Here is a 21,589-nt window from a genome sequence, read left to right as displayed (position 1 = left end):
GGAATTTGTTGCTACTTGTTAAATACAGTTCTTATAAGACTTTAAGATTAAATTAAGTTTGTCTAATGAACTGTTCTGTCTTGTGAAATATGTATCTCGCGTATAGGGTGAATATCATTTGAATAGAAAATGCCATCATAAGACAGTGGATTTAGTTGATGCTAGTATCAGTAAAGAAACTTACAAAAACGGTTTGGCTGAAGAAGAAAAAAACTCCCTCTTGAACAAAAAATAAATAAAACATAACGTATCATATGTGTATTTGATATCGTATCAGAAATTACATGTGTGCCTAATTAGCTAAATATGGGAAAATATCAGCATATTTTATTTGTAATAAACTATTTGTACAGTATAAGGTTTAATTTCACCATGGTTTTCACTTGTCCTCAGACTCAAACATAGGCTGGACTCAACCCTGGAAATATTACAGCAACGCGCGCTCCCACACAGGAACGCGCACGCAAGGGCACGTTGTTGAACCACGTGATCATCTTGTAGGGTTATGGTTGGCAGTGTTGGCTTCTCCTCGTTGAACAACGGCGCGTTGGGTCACGTGACAGCATCTGCTGCTGCTGGCTGTGCGAAGCGTGTTAGCAGGTAAAATGAAGAATAGACATTTTGTTGTTATATTGTTTTCGAATTGAAAGCCGTTCGAACGACACAGTCAGCCTATCGTACAACTTTTACAGTAGTTTATAGAAAAACGCTCGGTCGATTCAGAGAAACAGTTTGTCCTTTTCGGTGGTTACCTAACTAGCTAACTTACTAGCTAACAAGCTAGCGTCGTATCCGTAATGCTCATTGTATGCGGACGGGCCGTTCACATGCCGGGTCAGTTCGCTAACGTAACTGCTGATAGCCGCTGGAGTTAAACATGAAGGGGACACACGTTTCTTCGATACGTCCCCCCCACACACAAACAGTATTACAATATCAGTTTAGATAAATGTTGATAACCTCTCGTGTGTTCGTTTAGTTTCGGTTATGTTTGCTGCTGCTAACTTTAGCTACATGTAGCTTTGAGTGACTAACGTTAGCTTCTCTCTTGGTTAACACAATAGGGTACATCGTCGCACTTTGTTTATTATCTTTACGTGAGTCGAGGTGACTTCACGAACCCAATCACAATAACGCACAGGTTAACTTACTATATAAAAAAAACACTGATACCTTGGCAGTAGTTGTAATATTATATTTTAACGTTATAAACCGTGTGTGTATCGCACACGGAACAAAGACGAGGCAGGCTAAAGCTAGCCCGTGCTAACGTTAGTTGACAGAGCTAACGCTGATGTGAAAGTTAGCAGTGTGGCTCATATTTCCTTCGAGCTTCTTGTAACGTTCACTTTAATGCGTTTACGATTCCGTATGATCCAAGCCGGTCGACGTCATTTGTTGTGTTAACAGGCTGACATGTTGTCACTTGTTAGCGTTAATATTACTTGCTAAAATGAGTCACTTTATGTGGTACAATCTAACCCACGGAACGTGTGTATGCTTGCAATTTCCTTAGACACAGCTCAGCATGGCGTTAAGCCCAATATATTTTGTGTTAGGTTACTTTATACTTTGTCGAATCGCTGTCGCTATCTAAACGTATTTATTAGGTGACGGTTATTATTCTTAATACCCTTAACATATGGTGGGGCATACTCGTTGTGTTTTTGTGTGGTAGACTGAGGGAGAGTTGTAAGTTGACACCCGGATAGTCCCCTCTTGGCTGGCTAAATTTAACCCGGTGGTGGGGGGGGGGCGACAGATGGGGTTATAGACTTACATGGTATACTTAACAACAGTAAGTCTCAGTCTGCTCTTAGCTCGTTTATTGTACTTGTATTCGACATGTATTCAGTATTATATTTCACATAGCGATTTTACTAACTCACAATTCTATGTCGTTCAACTTTGCTTATGTTCCTCGCCCCCCCAGATTTTTCTATTTTGTACATACATTGTTTTGTATATACTGTATATGATGACTTCAGTGGTCAGCAATCCAGCCCGAGGGCCTCGGGACAGAGCGCTGCCCGCCACCACACAGACAACACAGCCACAGAAACAGATACAGGTGAGAGGTCACTGTTGGACATTCAGAGGTGAATCCAGGCCTCTCCTGTTAAAGTATTATTGTTTAATCTAACCAAAGGTTGCCTCAAAGTGATAAATACATTTTTAGTTAAAAAACGTTATCATACTGAATAGGGATGGAAAGATAAAAGGTATCACAGATTGCAATAAAAGCAAAACAAGTTAGGTCGATTGAATTCCCATTTTTGTGATAATCGTGAATATCCTCACATTAATGTCATAAGAAAGCTTCTTTGCTTACAAGCATGGTAGATGGGTGAAAAATAGTCTGGCATTAAAAGATAAAGGACAGACTGTCTTCTTAATGTATTGTTTTAAACTGAAGTCTGTTTCTCTACCAGGCAACAGCAGAACAGATTCGCTTAGCCGAAGTGATTTACGACAAAAATGATGCTGACTTTGAAGACAAGGTTAAACAGGTAACAGTCTTCTATATTCAAACTTAACATTTTGAACATTAACAGCCCTCATTGCATCATTGATGATCTAACATAAGACTGTCTGTTTTTCATACTCAAAGCTGATTGAGGTAACTGGGAAGACTCAAGATGAGTGTGTGGTAGCCCTCCATGACTGCAACGAAGATGTAAACAGAGCCATCAATTTTATGCTGGAGAGCACCTCTGACCCAGTAAGAGTCTTATATATACATTCCTTAACCATACTGATATGATACTTTTTATTATGCTTGTGTTTGCATCTGTTGGCAATTCCTTTGGGTTTTGAAGAATTCACATATGCACAATACAAGTGTTTTTTTTAAAAAATGTATTTAAAAATTCTTCTTCTCTGGTTTACCTCTGTCAGAGCTCCTGGGAGACAGTGGGGAAAAAGAGGAGCCTTGGGAAAGAAGGACCCTCAGAGATAAAGGAGAGCAGAGAGAAAAGGGGAGGAGAGAGAGAGGCTAGTCGAGGACGTGGGGTGTCCAACAGGAGGGGCAGAGGCATCAGTCGAGGGCGTGAAGGTAAGCCTCTCTATGTTTTATGTTTCTGCTGCATGTTCCCTGTTAGTTTGTTGAAATAATGTCCTCTTTGATGCATCTGTCCTCATTAACGACTATTTATTATCACTGTTATGTTGCTTAAAGTATGGTTGGTATATGGATTTGTCAACTAACCGTCTCTCCTAGATTTAATAAACTTTAATTTACCAGCAGGTTTCATTCAAAACCCCCACGTTATTTTTTGATTCCACTTTAGTGTTCACAATGAGATTCCTAATTTAAATGAATCACTGTTTGTTTGGTTCCAGGTCGGTTAGAAGAGAATGGGTTTGAGGTGGCACCTGGAGAAAGGGGGGGAGACCGTGGGCGCAGAGGGCGTGGCAGAGGTGAGTCATACGAGAAATTACACTCCATGGATTATTTACTACATTGCCATTTGTTAGCAATGAAACCAAAAGCTCACAGTTTAAGTATACAATTATTATGGAATAAAGCTAGATCCAAAGCTACAACCACATTTTTCAGATGCTCTTTTTACGATACATTACTTTTTTTTTTACTGCAGGGTAGAAACTGAAATGTATGCTTTAAGAACATTTAATAACGTCTTGTCAACAGCGATGATAAGATAGGGTTTTTTATGTTTTGATGAAGTAGCTGGCAACACATCTATTTGTGTCTGCAGGCATTTAGAGTGTTGCAGCACTCAACATGTGTAGAATGTGCTCAGTCCCTGCAGCTGCTTGAGTGTTTGGTGAGGCAGGTTGTCAATAGATAAAGAGATTGAAAGGGAGTAGGATCTGACTTGATGTGTTGGCATTTTGTGATAAAGAATGGTGAGGTTGATCAAGGCCTGGTTCAGAGGAAATTGGGTCAGATTTGTTGTTGTACTTTTAACAGCGGAGAAAGGAAACTTATTTAATATCTATGAATGTTTTAGCAGTTGTCTAGTCGCTAAATCAATATTCCCAGAGGTTCAATGATTCTGAACATAGAAATGCAGATCTTATGAGTTGTTCAGACAGCCTGTCAACAGTTAATAGCTCAACCTCAATAGCTCATGCTTCTTAATTTGTATCCTACAGATTGGTTTGGTATCAATTTCAGGCAGTTAACTGTGCTATGCTTTCACTGTAGAACAAAAAAGGGAAAATATAACTTAATATTAAAATAAACAGACACATTAATGCAGGTATGCTAATGCTCAACAAAGATCAATGATTACAACAGATGATGTCATCTGGTTGTTTTGTTTCCTCAGGTGCAGGGGTTCGCGGTAGAGGAAGAGCAGCTGATGGCGCCAGGTTCTCCGGCGAGGGAATGGGGTAAGAACATGCGTCAATTGTAATCTTAAGTAGGATGAGGAGGTGATGATGGTAATAACAAGCACATATCTTAAAAAACAAACGTGTAGATGAATAACGTTTCTGAATCTCCTCATTTATTAGCGACAGCATACCAGGTGATATTCTCATTGATTTAATCTTGACTCATCTACCTTACCTGTCTCCTCACCTTGCTTGTTGTTTTTTTCCACTGTCTACTTCTTTCAGCACCTTCAATCCATCTGACTATGGGGCTAACTCTCGAGCTCGCCAGGAGGCATGGGATGGCAATGGACCTGCCGAAGGATCTGGTAAGTAAAATAACAGAACATAAGATGTTTTGAAGCAGGCTTTTAATTTGACTGGTGTTAAAGCAGGCACTTTTTCGATTTGGTATCAAATTTGTTTCATATAGCCCAATATCACACATTTGTCTCAGGGGGCTTTCATGGGTGTACAGCAGACAACACCCTCTGTCCTTAGACCCTGACAATGGACATTGGAAAACGCCCAAAGTAACCAGACATGAAACGTATAATAACATTAAAACATGGCCAATATAATAAAAAAAAACATTATATATGAATCCAGGAGGCTATCAACGATTTCCAGGTGCTTCCAAAAAATAATAAAGTGGGCATCAGGATTGACCACTGCAATGAGGCAGCAATTATTCATGATCCAGATGTTACCTTTTTAATACTGGCCAGCTAAGAGACACTCTGGAGATGCTTAGTTAGTAACATGCATTTTGGGCATACAAGTGTATACATAAAATAAAGTTCCATCCGTTCGCTATCATTGTGGAGAGCAGGCAGACGTTTTGTATTATAGCAGCTATCGGATGGAATCAATACATTGGCTGCACAGGTTGTCATGTCCGACTATCACAAGTAGAATCTTAATGTAAAATGTGCCTGTAAGAAAACGGCTTATGCCAAAATAGGATAGCAACAAGTAGTCAAGATAGTCAGTTTAGCTTCGGTTGCTAAGCTAACATCACCCATTTTATACCAGAGAAACTTTCATAACAGCGTCGTGATGCCGAGCAGCACTGCAGCGGTCGGTAAATGCCGCTGAAACACATTAATAAACAATGAACCACGGTACTCTGGAGAAAACTATAAATTTGGAGAAGTCGTTATTTAATTTAATCTGGCTTCGTATGATTAAAAGCAACCCGATCATCGACCCGACGCAGTTCCCCATTGTTGTTGTTGTGAGCGCCGTTGAAAAAAAAAATCAGCAACGTAAACGGTGACGTCATGACGCGCCAGCACCAGTCGGGCTCTGGGCGGTGTGAACAAAATGGGGGGGCTGAAAAGAAAAATCGGTTCCGAACCAGAAGAGCGCAAGCACGGAGTTGCATTGGTGTGAACGGGTCATTACATTACTCTGCAAATGTGGCTATATAAGGAAATGGCCTTTTTGCATTTGTTAACAGTTGTGTTAATTCAGTTATTGTGCAGTTGGGTTATTTGAATACTAGACTTTCTTACCGGATTACACCAGACATTTTAGAAAATATATTCCTTGATGACTTTGGCCTGGAGATAATGATGACCTTATCAAGCACATATCCTAATCTTTTATGTGGAAATAATCGACTGAATCTCCCATTCTCGTGCTAATGTATTTTTTTTTAAAGGTTTTTATTATCCCAGTTCAGCAGATTGAGCACTGAAGTTGTGCTAACCAATTGAGTACAATTGGTATTGTCATCCTTGAATCGAGCATTTATTCCTAATGGAAATTGACCAAACGATAAGTCCTCCCCCTGAACGCAGGACTCCCTAATAACCTCAGTAGCTTTTAATACTGGCCAACTGCCAGCTAAGAGACAAAACAACTCTAGGGATGCTTAGTTAGTAACATGCATTTAGGGCATACGAGAGCATACATTTAACCTGTTAAGCCCCAAGGTCCCCCTCGGCGGGTACTTTTTTCTTTTTTCAAGACACTGTCTCAGGGGATCTTAATATTTAAGAACCAATTAATGTGTTCTACCAGATTAAAGGGAATAATCTCAACTAACTGACGATACAAACCATTTTTACCAAAACAAAACACAAGTCTCATAAGAAGCATCTCAATGACCCCTTAGCGAAAAATGCTAACGCACTTTGGCACAAAACTCAAGATAAAAGATACCCTTATTACTTATCGTAGCTGCACATACAAGATATCCGATTAAAGCTGAGGTTCCACAGATTATTTAGGTATATCATCACTGTGTGATCCGAACTCGCGACAGGGGAAGCAAACACAGACATCACAACACGTACCTTTACGTAGCTTTTACGGGAGATCATCTCACCTTAGCTGTCAATCTGATCAAAAGACTTGTTCAATGGCATTAAAACGAGGAAAAACGCGTTTGAATCGGTTAATCCATAGGTTGATAATGTTTCTGTGGAAACTTTTTTTTAAATTTATAATTCCATTTTAATGTAAAAATCGGAGAGTAAAAGTTGCTGCTAATGGTAGCCACCAGAATTATCGCAGCTTCCGGTTTTAGCTATGTGTCAGTCTCACACACACATTACCCAATGAGGAGTTCCCCTCGATTCCATTGGCTCTGACGGTTAGAAAGAGATGTCAATCAGCAAAATCGAGCAAGGGGGGCCAGAGATGGGTCAAATGACCCCAGAAGTGTTTTTTGTGTGCTAAATCTCTCTAAAAAGGTCACATTTTTTGGACTGACACAATGATTTAATTTTTTTTTTTACTGTGTTCAATCTGAATTTTCTTTAAAATAAAAACATCTATATTGATTCTGACACTTCTACATCCAACTCACAGGTGCTTTGAGAAAAAAAGATTATTAATTTAACCCTTTTTAGAAGGGAAGATATGGTCATTTGTTCATTTTCGAGCCTGAGACCTGAAAAACAGGCTCAGGGCTTAACAGGTTAAAAAAAAAAAACAGTTGAACTCATAGCACTGAGTATGTGAGACCCTGGCAATACTAACTTGGCTGATTTCCTTGTCTTTTTTTTTTTTTATTATCCTAGGACCATGGACAGGCCAGGTTGAAGACTGGGCTTCAGAGGACTGGAATGAGGATGTAAGGCTAATGAATATGGCTCTGAATGGTTTCGGCTGCACAGCACATATGCCTAGATTAATCTGATGGGTGCCTGTGTTTGCCCATGTCTTTTTTTACAGTTGTCTGAGACCAAAGTATTCACTGCCTCTTCTCCTCCAGCCAACATCACACCTGGACAAAAGTAAGCCACTCTGCCCAATTGTGCATTCAATTTAACACACTTCATAAAAGAAATTAAGCTTTTTACACATCAAGCTTATTTTGGATAAACACTTTATCTGATCAATTTGGTTATCTTTTCCTTTTTGACCCACTTCATTAAATTCCTTATTTATCTTCCTCTCTATTCCCCTCACTCTTTCTGCTCCCTTGTCCATTGCTTCTCCTCAGTGCGGACCTTACTGGTCTACTGCCTAATTCTGGAGTGGACTCTGACTTGGGGGCCATAGTTGATGGACCTTCAGCTGAGGATTTGGGCCAAAGTCTGGTGTTTACCAATTCCCACCACAATGGACGCACTGCAACACACAGCTACGCACACGCAACAGCCAACAGCTACGCCCATGCCGCCTCGGCTAGTTCCACCTACGCACATGCTGCACTGGTACAGAAAGCCACACATACATGCACTTACACATGACAGCACCAGCAAACACTTGTACATGGTATCAGTGTATTCAACTCTTATTTTGTTTCTCTCATCCTACCAGTCCTCTGTCCTGAGTTCCGGGTTCGGTTCTCTCAATGCGCCTAAGCCGACCCCTGCCGCTGATGTCCGGGCGTCAGAGCCACTTAACGGGCCTCGGCTCGGTCAGAGAGCTGGTCCGACGTTGGCATCAGCCAGCAACGTCAGCGGTTCCAAAGACGCAGGGCCATCCCCGATACAGAACCCTGCTCCTGTCCCCTCTGCAGAAATCAAGACTCAGAGAGTGGAGAATAGCTCTGTTACTGCCCATCACAGTAAGTGGATGAGAAATCTAACACATTGTAAGACATGCCTATTACCTCTTTACTATGCAAGATGTACAGTGTACTGCAGTAAAATGATAAATGTATCTCCATTCTCTTCAGTGGCCATGAAGCTTCAACCGGAGCCTTCAGCGGTGCTCAGCCAGCTGTCGCTGAGGCAGCAGTCTTCCAACCTCCCCAGCACAGAGCCTCTGGGCATGTTGCATGCTCCACACGTCCCTACACCGCCAGGTACATCTGCATAGCGGTGGTATATTAATAGATGTATGATATAAGGCTAGCAAAGGTGAGGGCAACATTTGAAGTGTACCTTTTGCCGTTGTGGACTGAAAAACACAACATTATTTTAGCCTGCTATACAACTACCTATGCAATTGTTTTTCAGTGCATCTGTAGAAGTGCAAACGCACTAACAGTATCTGTGAATTATCATTGTGTTCTGCTCTGACAATTACTTTGACTTTGACAAATGTGTTAATATTCTTTAGGTCATGAGTCCTCAGTCTCTCTTATGAGAGATGGAGCCTCTCCAGGAATGAAGTATCCAGGCATGGAGCCTTCTGTCACAGAACCCCCTCAGCGGCAGCTAAAGACACAGAGGCGCCGAGTACCTCCTTCCTCAAAGGTAAGCGCCTCTAAAATATGAAGGTTCTTATATGACAACACAAGTGTTAACTTCACTGAAACAATAACAAAGGACTGTTACTTGTTAGACATAGTCGAAGCTGGAATTATTTTCAGTAATAGATCTGCTCTCGCATGCTTGACAAGACGATGTGACAGGCACAAAGGGGTGCAGATAAATATTCAATACTTTTTCGGTATATCCATCTCATACCTTTTTATTTGTTAAAGCTTGCTGCTTAAGTCATGGCAATTTATACTGTAACACATTCAAGTGGTAATTTGAAATATTTTGACTGATCATTAACAAGTTAACATCTACATTCATTTTTAGACTAAAGAGACACACTGAAACACACACACTGAAACATCTGATGCTTTTATGTATCATACATAGTAGAAAAACACATGCAAAATAAATAAAATTGGTTATAAAGTTATCAGCTATACTCAATCCCCTCCTGTCTTTTCAGATCCCTTCGTCGGCAGTAGAGATGCCGGGCTCAGCTGATATCCCCGGCCTGAATGTTCAGTTTGGGGCTCTTGACTTTGGGTCTGAGGCTGGTGGTGGAGCAGTAGACATGGGACAGAAAGAGTCGTCCAGGGAACACGGCGCCCTGACTCAGGGCCAGGCTCCGGCAGCTTCGGTTCCCATGACTGTCCCCACCGCTGTCCCCATGCAACAGCAGCAGAGCAGCCTGTTCTCCCAGCCAGGATCCATGAGGTTTGTGCGAGTTGTTTTGAAATGGTGTAAGGCACAAGTTACAAAGAGAAAACTGCTTTTATGTTTTAAATTAAATCAGTAATAATTAGGGGTGTAACAGTACACGTACGGGCCCTTCGGTTCGGTACAGGTGTGTACCGAACGAATATAACGTTGAACGTAAAAAAATTGAGAACGTGAACAACTTTTTGGAAGTAATCTCAGGTGCTGCGTCGCAGCATTCAGAGTCATTTGCTCACATTGGGTTCAACGCGTCATAGAGCAAGTCATTTCATTGGATGAGAGGGCATACTATGAGAGCTGGTCAGAGGGATGCGTTCAAATGTAGTCAGTAATTTGAGGAACTGTCGAAAATTAATGGCGAACGCAGATAAAGTTGAGCTCGAAAATCCTCCAGCATCATTGAAGTCTCCGGTTTGGGAACATTTTGGTTTCGCAGTTACCTACAAGGATGACGGACAAAGACAGGTGGACCGAACCAAAGCTGTTAGTCAGCATTGTTCAACTAAAATTGGTTACTCGGCTGGCAATACATCAAACTTGCACACTCTTGAAAAGGCATCACCCGAACGTGAATATCACCGGTCCCAAAAGAAAAAAGACTGAAGTGCAAACCCAACTCCCGCTAGCATTTAAGCCTCCACCACTCGCAGAAAGTTCAGACCGAGCCAAAGCTATTACAAACGCCAAATATCCTTATGTTGCCATGTTAGCAAAGCGCTACCTGGCTGTATCTGCTACCGCTGTCCCTAGAGAGGGTGTTCTCCACAGCAGGAGACATTGTTAGTGCCAGCACATCTGCCCTTTCGGCAAGCAATGTGGACAAGTTCATCTTTCTTTTAAAAAAAAACATGAAAATACAATGACAAGCAAGTCCTAATGTCAAACTGGCTGCTTAGGTGCTAGTACAGTAAAGTTCAAATACAGATTATTTCAGTTCATCGAAATGCTGCACCTTAATGTTCATTTTATTATATTTTGTATTTATTTGAGTGAATACATTATTCACAGTTTAATAATAATAACATATATATATATATATATATATATATATTTTGTGAAAAAAAATTCTGCTGAACCGAACCGTGACCAAAAAACCGAGGTACGTACCGAACCGAAATGTTTGTGAACCGTTATACCCCTAGTAATAATACATCCCACCTTTTACTCCAGCAGTACAGATTTAAACATATGTATCTAAATGATGTTACATTTTAACACAATTACTACCCGTTTAATGAAACTAAACACTATGTATCTTTTATTTATTTCGTTCCCTTTTTTCCTGGAGATAATGATGACGTTTACAAGCACATATCCTAATCATTTTATGTGGAAATAATCTACTGAATCTCCCATTCTCGTGATAATGTATATATATATTTTTATCCCAGTTCAGAAGATTGCATTTAGCTCAACTGATAACATTAAGATGGACATTTTAGGCAACTTTCGCAATGTACTTTCTTTTTCTTATTTGGTTGCTTGTGTGCAATTTTATGTTGGCTGTTTAAATTAAATCAGTAATAATACATCCCACCTTTTACTTATTTAGCTTTCTCGATGTTATTGTGTATTCATCCATCTTTTCCCTTCTCTTGGTCCTGTGAACAGTGAACACATGAGCAGCCTACCCACCATGGGCGTCTCAGATCCCAGTTTCCCGTCACCATCCTTGGGTTTACCCAGCGCCACGCCCTCCCCCTCTATGGGTCTTCCCAGTGCATCGGCTCCACCCTCTTCAGTCGCTCCTCCAGCCAACCGGGTGGACACCAGTGGGCAAAGGTCCCTGCCCCCTCATATGGGCTACTCTCAGAGCCAAGATGTTCAATCAGCTGCTTCTCTTACAGTGAGGACAAACCTTTTTCTCTAAGTGCATAAGGACCCCCCCCCCCCCCAAATTTGAAAAGTGCCGGTCAAAGGTCTTTGTTGTTTATTGAGCTTTAAAACTAATTGATATGATTTGACATTAAACAAACTAATTATAGTAGATTAACTATTCAAAAGTGTACAGTAATTTACAATAACACGGGAATAATAAACGGAGCGCTCTCTCCCTCTCCTGACAGCCCGTCAGTATTAGGGATGGGTACCGAGCCCCGGTATTAAACGGGCCCCGGGGCTGAATTATTAAAGACTGTGGTACCGTTAAGCTCCAACGTTATCGGTCTTTTTATCGGTACTGGAGACATGTAAAAAATATGTCGTATGTATTGTTGCTACACAAACATTATATTGCAGTATTAGTGTCGCCAACTCCGTTTCTGAAAAGACTGCAAAATGCGTCTGATTATTTTTAGTATTTTCGATCTTTCCAATCCAGTCGAGAGATCTCTCTCCCCGCCTGCTTGGGCGGGGCAGTTTACACACACGCAGCTGCTACATGCAGCAACACACACACACACACGGAGGAGATGGCGGAGAGAACGCGCTCCGAGGTGTGGTTAAACTTTACCCGTCTCGATGTGGACAATGCTCGTTACCAAAAGTGCAATAAGAGTTTAGCATGTAAGGGCGGAAACACGAGCAATTTGTTGAAACATTTAGCAAAAGTGCTCCACATCCAGACGGAGGAATGCACCGGGTTCGACTGTCTTTCGAGCAGCTCTGTAGCCCCATCCACGAGTAACGTTTCCACGTCAGGTGTTGTGTATGCTAGCAGCAACATACAGAGTTAACTACATTATACAAACATGGGTTAATGATTAGAGGTAACAGAGTTATTTATTTTGTTAAAGTTTCAGCTATTCTGTCAGATTGTTTAATACGATTTGTTAAAGCATTGTTGTTTCTTTTGATGTGAAATATTATTTATTTAATTTAAATAAAAAGAAATGTTAGTTTTGTTCACAATTTGTTTAGTTAGTTTACCTTTTTTTTTTTCAAAAGAACTGTTAAAAGACCGGACCGATAAGCGGTATCGATAAAAGTAGTAGTACCGTTAAAACCTTAACAATACCCATCCCTAGTCAGTATCATGCAGCTCGCGGATCAGTAATGAGTGACCCGACAGTAAAACTAAACATATCTATAACTAGTTTAGGTAGTTTGAGAGGTAATTAAAATAGCTACGTGTGATATTCTAACCTGAAGTGTGTTTTGTTCCGCTCACCGCTGCAGGTGATTATGCAGAGCTGCGTGTCGACTCGTCAGCAGCAGCTGATCTCTCTCCCGTCAGATTAGAATTCACTCGCGTTTATGTCCATATCGATTAGATCTAGCTAAAGATGGTACTACCTGCGTATTAAAAGACACCTAAACAATAAGCGTCTCTATGCAACCGGGTGAGGCCGCAAAGTATAGTGCAGCATTATGCATTTGTTTACATGCCCACCGGAACCCCGAGGCATTACCAACAGATCAACGCACAATCAACCCATACAGGACATCTCTTTCTCCACATTAAGTGTTAGACATTAGAGTTGACTATTCTTGTCTGTCACATAAGTGGCGCAACTGATAACTGCGCTAAGGGGAAATTATTTTGATCAGAGAGATTTAGATTTGCCGGTCTTCAGCATATTTTACCGGCTAACGGGAACTCTGCTCAAGGGCCTTATCCTAATAATACCTCTAATGATAATAGGATGTGTGCTAACTTCACTGTTATTTCTAGAAACGGTCTACTTAAAATCTGACGGAGTACACTGACAGATAACAAATCAAATGATAACACTTAGATGATTTCTTCTTTTCATAGAATGGCTACAATGGCATGAAGACACAGAGCATACAAGACAGTAAGTACACTCAGCAACCGGAGTGGCCAATCAAATCCAATATGATATTGATTGCTAAATGCATCCAGTAGGAAATGGAAACTGTCCTTTTACTGAAAGTGAAGGATGTTTGATAATCACCAGGACATGCTCAACCAATCTGTTTTTTTCCCGATTACTTTACATTTACATCAAACATTTTATTTTTGTTCAGCTACGTCAGCGTCCAGAACAGTGATGACTGAGTCTCCCATTATGACGAGTGACAGTGGCCACCACATCCCTTCCCCTGCAGTTACACCTTCCCACTCAACATCCATCCCCTCGCTCAGCAGGTACGGCATGGTTTAATGGTATTTTGTATTGCACCTTGATTAATTTATTTTGTCCCTTCCCCCCCCCCCCCCCCCCTTGGAGATAATGATGACTTTTACAAGCACATATCCTAATCCTTTTGTGTGGAAATAATCTACTGAATCTCCCATTGTTCTGCTAATGTTTCCTGTGTAAAGTACTTTTGTCGCCCGAATAGATTTAAGCAGGCTTACTGAATTCTTTTTGCTTCCTCTAGTCATGTGACCAGTACTCACTCAACTGGATTGGCCCTTGCCACAAGCTCCTCCCTCACTGTAAGTTTTTGTTTATGCTTACACACACAATTACTCTTACATTAATTTGCAGATATGGCTATATAAGGACATGGCATTTTTGCATAAAACAGTTGTTAACTCGGTTATTGTGCAGTTGGGTTATTTGAATACTAGACTTTCTTTCCGGATTACACCGGACATTTTACAAGAAAATATATTCCTTGATGACTTTGGCCTGGAGATAATGATGACATTTACAAGCACATATCCTAATCCTTTTATGTGGAAATAATCTACTGAATCTCCCATTCTCATGATAATATGTTTTTAAAAACAAGTTTTGTTTTTGTATCCCAGTTCAGCAGATTAAGCACTCTGCTGAAGTTGTGCTAACCAATTGAGTACAATTATTGGTCCTTGAATCAAGCATTTATTCCTAATGGAAATTGACCAAACAATAAGTCCTCCCCCAAACGCTGGACTCCATTGTAACCTCAGTAGTTTGATGGGGGTTGGGCCTGGCAAAGGATCAATGAGCGAAAACATAGTTATTGTTTTAACTCAGTTATTGTGCAGTTGGGTTACTTGAATACAGGACTTTATTTTAAGCTAAGCTCTAAGGAAAACAAACAGTTGATTTATGAAGATATCATGACCTGATCTGAAAGACTGTAAGTGGTTACTTCCCGCTCACTCACTCTGCTCTTGTCCTGTAGCAGCAGATGAGTCATGAGGAGAGCAGCCACCTCCATGCCTTTTCGTCGGCCAGCCAAGCTGTCCATTCCATTCCCTCAATTCCTATGGCTGTCAGCAGTTCAATCTCCAATGGTATGCACCTATCTGGAGCACCAGGACTTACTCCTAACGGCACAACCGCTGCGCTTTTAGCTGCTAGCAACCGCGGGGCCCCCCTGCTCACCGCCACCTCTGGTAAGCTCAATGTTCCCATCACCGTAACACAGGAAGTCATTTACAAAAGATTCTTTCAAAGGATAATGACTTCCTCATCCCAATTGCCTGTGGAATCAGGCACTTTTGACACTCATATTAGGCAGATGTTAAATTATAACAAAATGACTCGCTGTTAAATGAAACTACACACACGCCTGTGTGTATCTTTTATTTATTTCGGCCATTTTTTTTTTCTGGAGATAATGATGACGTTATCAAGCACATATCCTAATCCTTATGTGGAAATAATCTACTGAATCTCCCATTCTCGTGATAATGTATTTTTCGTATATCTGTTCAGAAGATTGAGTTTAGCACAACTGATAACATTAAGATGGACATTTTAGACAACTTTCGCAATGTACTTTATCTTTCTTATTTGGTTGCATCTATGCTATTTCATGTTGGCTGTTTAACAGATTATCTTTCTCAACTTCCGTTTTTTGTCTTCTTTACTGTCATTTTCTGTAGTATTATATAAATCCCAAGATAAGTAATTACTTAAACAATGTCTGATTTAATTCAAGCCAAAAATCCTTGTTTGTCCTCTTCAGGTAAAGCTCCTCCCAACTTGGCACAAGGAGTGCCACCTCTCCTGGCAAACCAGTACATCATGGGCCCGGGGGGGTTGCTCCCTGCTTACCCGGTAACTATGCATCTTCATTCTGTCAATCTTAAAGAGCCATGTGTTTACCAATAGTTAATAAACTGAAATGTGTTTTGGTTTAGACACTCCTTATTCTATAGAGCTTGTGATGACTGTTTTGGTAGCTTCTGATCAGACATGACGTCTATGGCACGCACTGATTAAAGCAGATTAGATGAAGGTTAAACCGTGAGGTTAAGTAGGTACTCCCATAGATGTGTATCCCATACACAGTATTTTATCATCACTAATTATTCTCCACATTATCCTTTTTATTTCGACAGCAAATCTATGGATACGAGGACTTGCAAATGCTGCAGTCTCGCCTTCCTATGGTGAGTCTGGTTTTCCTGCACTGTACCCTGCTTTCTGGAAATCAACACATTCTCAAAGGAGTCAGCTGTGATGTATTGATTGGCCACCTTTGGCTTTTAAATTAATTTGTTTCTCTTTCTACTCAGGATTATTATGGTGTTACATTCCCTGGTACTACGGCTGCTATGCCTGGAAGAGAGAGCCTGGCCAATAATCCATATTCTGGTAAGTCCATTTTTAACACAATTACTCGCTGTTTTATGAAATGTCTGTCTGTATCTTTTGTATTTATTTCGTCCCTTTTTCTGGAGATAATGATGACGTTTACAAGCACATATCCTAATGCTTTTATGTGGAAATAATCTACTGAATCTCCCATGTATATTTATCACAGTTCAGCCGATTGAGTTTAGCACAGATTACATTAAGATGGACACTTTAGGCTCTTTTCCTTATTTGGTTGCTTCTTTTGCTAATTTATGTTGGCTGTTAAACGGATACTTTCTTTTCAACTTCCGTTTTGTCTTTACTGTCATTTTCTGTCAAGGTGAGGCAACAAAGTTTGGCAGGAATGATTCTTCATCTCCAGCCCCCCCCACCAACCTGTCCTCTGCGGGGGTGCAGTCGCAGGCTCCACAGGCCGGAGCACAGGGGCAGGGGCAGAGCCAGGGGCAGCAAGCACAGAACCAGGCCTTCCTCAACCCCCCTCTGCCCCCTGGCTACGGATACACTGGTAAGGAACTGGGATGCCATTCTGTGGAACATTTTCAACCGTTGATTTAATTGACAACACCATTCTTACCGGATTACACCAGACATTTGAACAAGAAAATATTCCTTGATGACTCACTGAGTTAATTTGATCTCTGACGTTGTTTGGCCTGGAGATAATGATGACGTTATCAAGCACATATCCTAATCCTTTTATGTGGACATAATCGACTGAATCTCCCATTCTCGTGCTAATGTAATTTTTTTTTATGAGGTTCAGCAGATTGGGCACTTTGCTGAAGTTGTGCGAAACAATTGAGCACAATGAGTATTGCCAGGCCACTCATCCTTGAATCAAGAATTTATTCCTAATGGTCCCCCTGAACGCAGGACTCCATGGTTACCTCAGCAGCTTGATAGAATAGCAGCGAGGGGTGGGACTTCGCAAAGGATCAATGAGCGATGGGAATTTATCATTTCTTTTTTACAGGTCTGCCGTACTACGCTGGTATGCCAGGTGTTCCCTCAGCGTTCCAGTACGGTCCCACCGTCTTTGTGCCTCCTGGTTCGGCCAAGCAACCGGGAATGGGCCTTGCCAACCCCTCCAATCAGTATCATCAACAGCATCAGCCCAATTACGGACAGCATGCATATGGCGCAGGTAAGACCAGAACAAAACAAGAAGGCTGTCACTGCACTGACTGACTGGTGTTTCCAGACAGCACATCGTATTTTAGTCAATTAATGATAAAATGTTTGAAATTAGGAATTCATCCAGTTTTTATTTGATGTATCTTACTTAAACCTGTGCTTTGCATTTGAACACAGGTTTATCTTAAAAATGTTACTGCAAAAATATCTCAATCGCACAAACTGTCACAGCCACTTGCCACAAGAAAAAGGTGGAAAGGTTACTTGATTTGATGGACTTCACCAGTTGGAAAGGTTCTGGTGGTGATTGGTGCGTTATCTGGCCAATCGCTTCTGTGTTATGATTCTAAAAAGTACACAAGTTACTGTCTTGTAGAAGTTCAGAAGTTTTGGCGTAAGGACTCTTTGAATTCCATAATGTGTATTCCGAGACCTTGGAATGAATTAGGGGTGGACAGTGTAGAGGGAGAAAAGACCATTTAATTTCCAACCCTTTATACACCTTGTGCTGCATGTGTGTGTGGACTTGGGCCTGTGTGTTTTTGGCTTGTGCTGCATGCATAGCTCAAACCCCCTGCTGAAGTTGGACACGGCTCAATATAGACACAGCTGCCATTTTAGTCAGGTTACCTTACTGCCTCTCTCCCCTGCCCCCCTCTCTTTTCTGTGCCCATCATCTTTCCTCTTCTTCTCTTCACCTTATCTCGTTCTCTTCTCTCCCTTTCCTTTGCTCGCTCTGCATCCTCTCTTCTTCTGTACTCCTGCTCCTCCTCCTTCAGCCTTTGATGACCTGTCTCAAGCCCACGGTGGGGAATACAGTAAGGGAGGGTACGGAGGCTCTGTCCAATCACAGGCCAAATCAACGGGCGGCGGCCCAGGGAAAGGTACATACACAACACATGTGCGCACACTCTAAAAGCCAGTCAATGTCAGTGGGCATTTCCGTGTAGGGGAAAAAACGGATGTACTCACAATTGCAGATGATTCTACAGTCAAGAGTGTCCTGGAGGGAGGTGTGTAAATGCACGTGTGTGTGACTGCACTTTGATGTGCATTTAAATGAATAGAGGCAAAAGTGAGGCACATGCCTCTGTACCTCCTCACTTAATATGCTTCTTCCTACTGGCTGGCCCCCCTCTTACTAACAGTGGAGATTGAAATGTTTCATATTCAATTATCATCAGTGAAGTGACACAGTTGTACTTCTTCTCCCTTAACCCCCTCTACTCTACTCTTCTCTCTATGGTTTTCTTCCCTCCCTTTTTGCTTTCCAACCTTCTTCATTTCAATCTTTCCTTTTTATCTCTTTCCTATTCCCTCTTATTATTCTGCTCTCAGCTCCAGGACTGTCAGGCTCAGGTAACAGTGGAGGCGTACCTGACATGGGAGGGTCAATCTACAGCAAAGCTCAGGTGAGTGACTTCTGTCATGTGGTATGCCTGTATTTAGTGCAAGACGTAATGCTTGTTAGATAATGGTCTTAAAATAACTCCGGTGACCCATTTAGCAAATAATTCTCTTCATTGAAGCTAGAAAATACCGTCACTTTATCAGCACATTTTGAATTGCCCGTTTACTTATATTGTAAACTTTGGTTACAGTAGCATGTTTATTGAAAGCTAAATGAAATTAGCTCTTTTTCTGGACATGCTGTATTTGCAAATGTAACGTCTTATGTCTCTGTTCTCTCCAGTCATTTGACAAGCAGGGCTTCCACACGGGGACACCGCCTCCCTTCAGCCTGCCCTCTGCACTGGGGGGGGCGGGGCCCTTGAACCCCGGGGGGGCTCCTGGCTACGCCCCTGCTCCCTTCATGCACATCCTGCCACCGCACCAACAGCCCCACTCCCAGCTGCTGCACCATCACCTCACACAAGATGGACAGGTAAACAAAATGTCATGCATCACATTCTGCCTACCAGGGTTTTCACAACACAAATATGCCAAAAGAAAAGGTTAGGCCTAGTTGGGCTACTAAACAAGTCAACTCCTGTGCAATAATGGAATTCTTCACCTACAAAAGGACCATTTTTAGATCAATTACCTGCCTCATGTTGCCTTAAATTCTTGAAAAATGTTTTCCCCTTGCATAACTCCACAGTGAACGAAAGATTCCCAAAATACGTAAACAAGGGCCGCGTTGAACGATTGCAAAACATGCGAATGGTCGGTTTTTATTTATAAATTCAACTTTTATGGGTTAATTATTCTTTAAAATGTAATGGGCCTTTATGAAGAAAATAGTCACGGATGGTTTGAACTTTAGTCAGGTCCTCTTAATGCTTAAGGCTAAGCAGTCAGTAGCATCGGGACCAATTCTTGATCTATAGATACATGTTTTGTGTCGTTTGTGTCCGTGGAAAGGTTCATGGAAAATATTCCTGAAGCTGGAAACCTTGTCGATCATAGAAACGAAATAAAATGTAATAAACCTGTTTCTCTTTTTTCACCATTATTGACTGAATGGCTTGTTTCCCTCCACAGGGTGGTCCCGGTCAACGCAATCAGTCCAACAGCATGCAACAGAAAACCCAAGGCAGCAAGTCCAGCTATGGCAGCTCCCCCTACTGGGCCAACTGAGGAATGCTTTCCGCCCCCTCTCCCCGAAAAGGATGTGTGTGCGCGTGTGTAAAGCTAAAACAAAAAACAGAGACACACTACCTTCACAATGAGCAACCTTGGGCCTCCTCGTCCCGCTCCCCCCACCTCCACAAGTCCTCATAAGTCTTTTGGATTCTCTCTTCCTCCCCCATTTCAAAATTGGTTGTACATGTAAGATATTTATGTATGTATTTATATATATATATACTGTATATGTAATAGTAGAACATAAAATGTGGTTGCTGCATTTTATTTTTGAAGGACTTTTTCTTTACTTTTTTCAAAACTGCAGGAAAATATGTTACATTAAGACGGAATGGTAATTATGATGGTGAAGAGAAATCTAAATCTAAAACTTCCTGTAAGAAACCAGAAAAAGAGAGCTATAGCACTGATTGCGTATGAGGACATTTCAGATGGGGGTGGGGTTTATAATAACTAACTGCATCCGTCTAGTCTTTTTTCTTTTTTTATACATAACTTCCTGAATGACCAGGCTCATCCCACAAACTTAATTTTGTAGCTTCCTGTCGTTCCCCTCCTGCCTCTTCCTCTTCTCCTTGTGTCAGCTCCCTCCCTTTAAAGACAGACCTGCCCATCTAAATTTTATATTTTTATTTAATTTTAACCCCGATTTCCCTCGAAATAAAAGTTCTGAGCAGTTCAAAATCTGACTTCTGAGTTTTTTGTGTATGTCGCGCATGATAGTTTTTTTCACATGGATTTCTTTTACATTCTTATACAGGCACACATTTTCTGATCTGTCAGAGATTTCAAATGTCAAAAACCTTCTGGCCACTCATCCATTTAGATTTACAGTTCATGAAGAAACAAAGAAAAGGTAACCTGAAGACGTTATCCAAATTGCATGGAAACATTAGTATAGGTGCCTGTATATAGCTCATACATTTATTTAGAATGACGTTTCAAAATATTGTATTTTTCATTTGTCAATCATTGCTTAAAGATAGATCTTTCAAATATTCACAATCAGATGTGACAGAAGTTTACTTCAAAATATTTATATTTAACTTGAACCAAATCTGGAACAACATTTTTGGTAACACTTAATTGGGATATCCTGCAACTCCACTTTCTAAACGTTTAGAAGATGTACTATATGCAACAATCCATTACCATGTCTACATGTACTTGAATTACGCAGCCAACCATTGCAATACAAAATAAATCATAGGTTGAGTGAGCAGTTAAGTATATCATTATACCTTGTAACATTGTGGCTTATATGATGTCTCAACAGGCATTTTAAGCAGACATAAGTTATATAATACACAAGAAAGATCACACTAATTGATTAATTAGATTTCATTTGCATTACTGTAGCTCCTCAGTGAACTAATAACATGTTTTCCTTTCATTAACTGGTGAAAGGTTCTGCTGTAAATGTGCAGAGTTGTGTGAAGCACTGAGGGAGCTGGGTATGTTTTATCCACGGGCAAATGAGCATTTTCTGTGATCAGTTTGCCATAAGGTTCTCTGTAATAGTCTTTTAAGCCCTTTGGCCATATGGTAACCCAGCTGGTGTGAGACGCAGGTGGCTCTATCATATGAAACCTGCATATTACACGATGGTATTAATTAAAAACTTTGTACAAAACCAAAGGAACGAAAATGAAACCGTTTTAACTCAATATTGGGAATGTATTGTGCTTGGCTTGA

The 21,589-nt window shown here is 41.0% G+C and overlaps 1 protein-coding gene and 5 non-coding genes across 9 annotated transcripts; all 6 read left to right on the top strand.

The window, feature by feature from the left end:
- Window positions 1-498: 498 nt before the first annotated feature.
- LOC117452126 (ubiquitin-associated protein 2-like) lies at window positions 499-20,583 on the top strand. Of its 4 annotated transcripts, XM_034090609.2 has the most exons (30): window positions 499-600; window positions 1,934-2,071; window positions 2,433-2,510; window positions 2,612-2,722; window positions 2,899-3,055; window positions 3,343-3,420; window positions 4,296-4,359; window positions 4,588-4,670; window positions 7,374-7,426; window positions 7,528-7,589; window positions 7,799-8,012; window positions 8,119-8,368; window positions 8,480-8,608; window positions 8,866-9,002; window positions 9,475-9,725; window positions 11,340-11,574; window positions 13,426-13,465; window positions 13,659-13,779; window positions 14,016-14,073; window positions 14,751-14,964; window positions 15,540-15,631; window positions 15,916-15,966; window positions 16,093-16,171; window positions 16,494-16,679; window positions 17,148-17,318; window positions 18,088-18,192; window positions 18,289-18,321; window positions 18,647-18,720; window positions 19,002-19,193; window positions 19,793-20,583. In XM_034090609.2, exons 2-30 carry the CDS (start codon window positions 1,976-1,978, stop codon window positions 19,886-19,888), a joined length of 3,510 nt encoding a protein of 1,169 aa, XP_033946500.1. In that variant the 5' UTR covers window positions 499-600; window positions 1,934-1,975; the 3' UTR covers window positions 19,889-20,583. The 4 variants fall into 4 exon arrangements, with proteins under 4 accessions (XP_033946500.1, XP_033946498.1, XP_033946497.1 ...); XM_034090607.2 differs by lacking the exon at window positions 18,289-18,321 and having other exon boundaries at window positions 14,754-14,964; XM_034090606.2 differs by lacking the exon at window positions 18,289-18,321.
- Window positions 5,905-5,981, top strand: LOC117453228 (small nucleolar RNA SNORD121A). The gene has a single exon (XR_004552871.1). It is a non-coding gene; the product is annotated as a small nucleolar RNA SNORD121A (small nucleolar RNA).
- Window positions 11,011-11,084, top strand: LOC117453229 (small nucleolar RNA SNORD121A). The gene has a single exon (XR_004552872.1). It is a non-coding gene; the product is annotated as a small nucleolar RNA SNORD121A (small nucleolar RNA).
- On the top strand, window positions 13,853-13,931 carry LOC117453230 (small nucleolar RNA SNORD121A). Its single transcript, XR_004552873.1, has one exon. It is a non-coding gene; the product is annotated as a small nucleolar RNA SNORD121A (small nucleolar RNA).
- LOC117453227 (small nucleolar RNA SNORD121A) lies at window positions 14,268-14,345 on the top strand. The gene has a single exon (XR_004552870.1). It is a non-coding gene; the product is annotated as a small nucleolar RNA SNORD121A (small nucleolar RNA).
- Window positions 16,250-16,327, top strand: LOC117453226 (small nucleolar RNA SNORD121A). The gene has a single exon (XR_004552869.1). It is a non-coding gene; the product is annotated as a small nucleolar RNA SNORD121A (small nucleolar RNA).
- Window positions 20,584-21,589: the final 1,006 nt, after the last annotated feature.

This window comes from Pseudochaenichthys georgianus, chromosome 9, assembly GCF_902827115.2.
Source record: "Pseudochaenichthys georgianus chromosome 9, fPseGeo1.2, whole genome shotgun sequence".
In the NCBI taxonomy this organism is placed as follows: domain Eukaryota; kingdom Metazoa; phylum Chordata; class Actinopteri; order Perciformes; family Channichthyidae; genus Pseudochaenichthys; species Pseudochaenichthys georgianus.
This window is presented reverse-complemented; position numbering and strand designations above follow the sequence as displayed.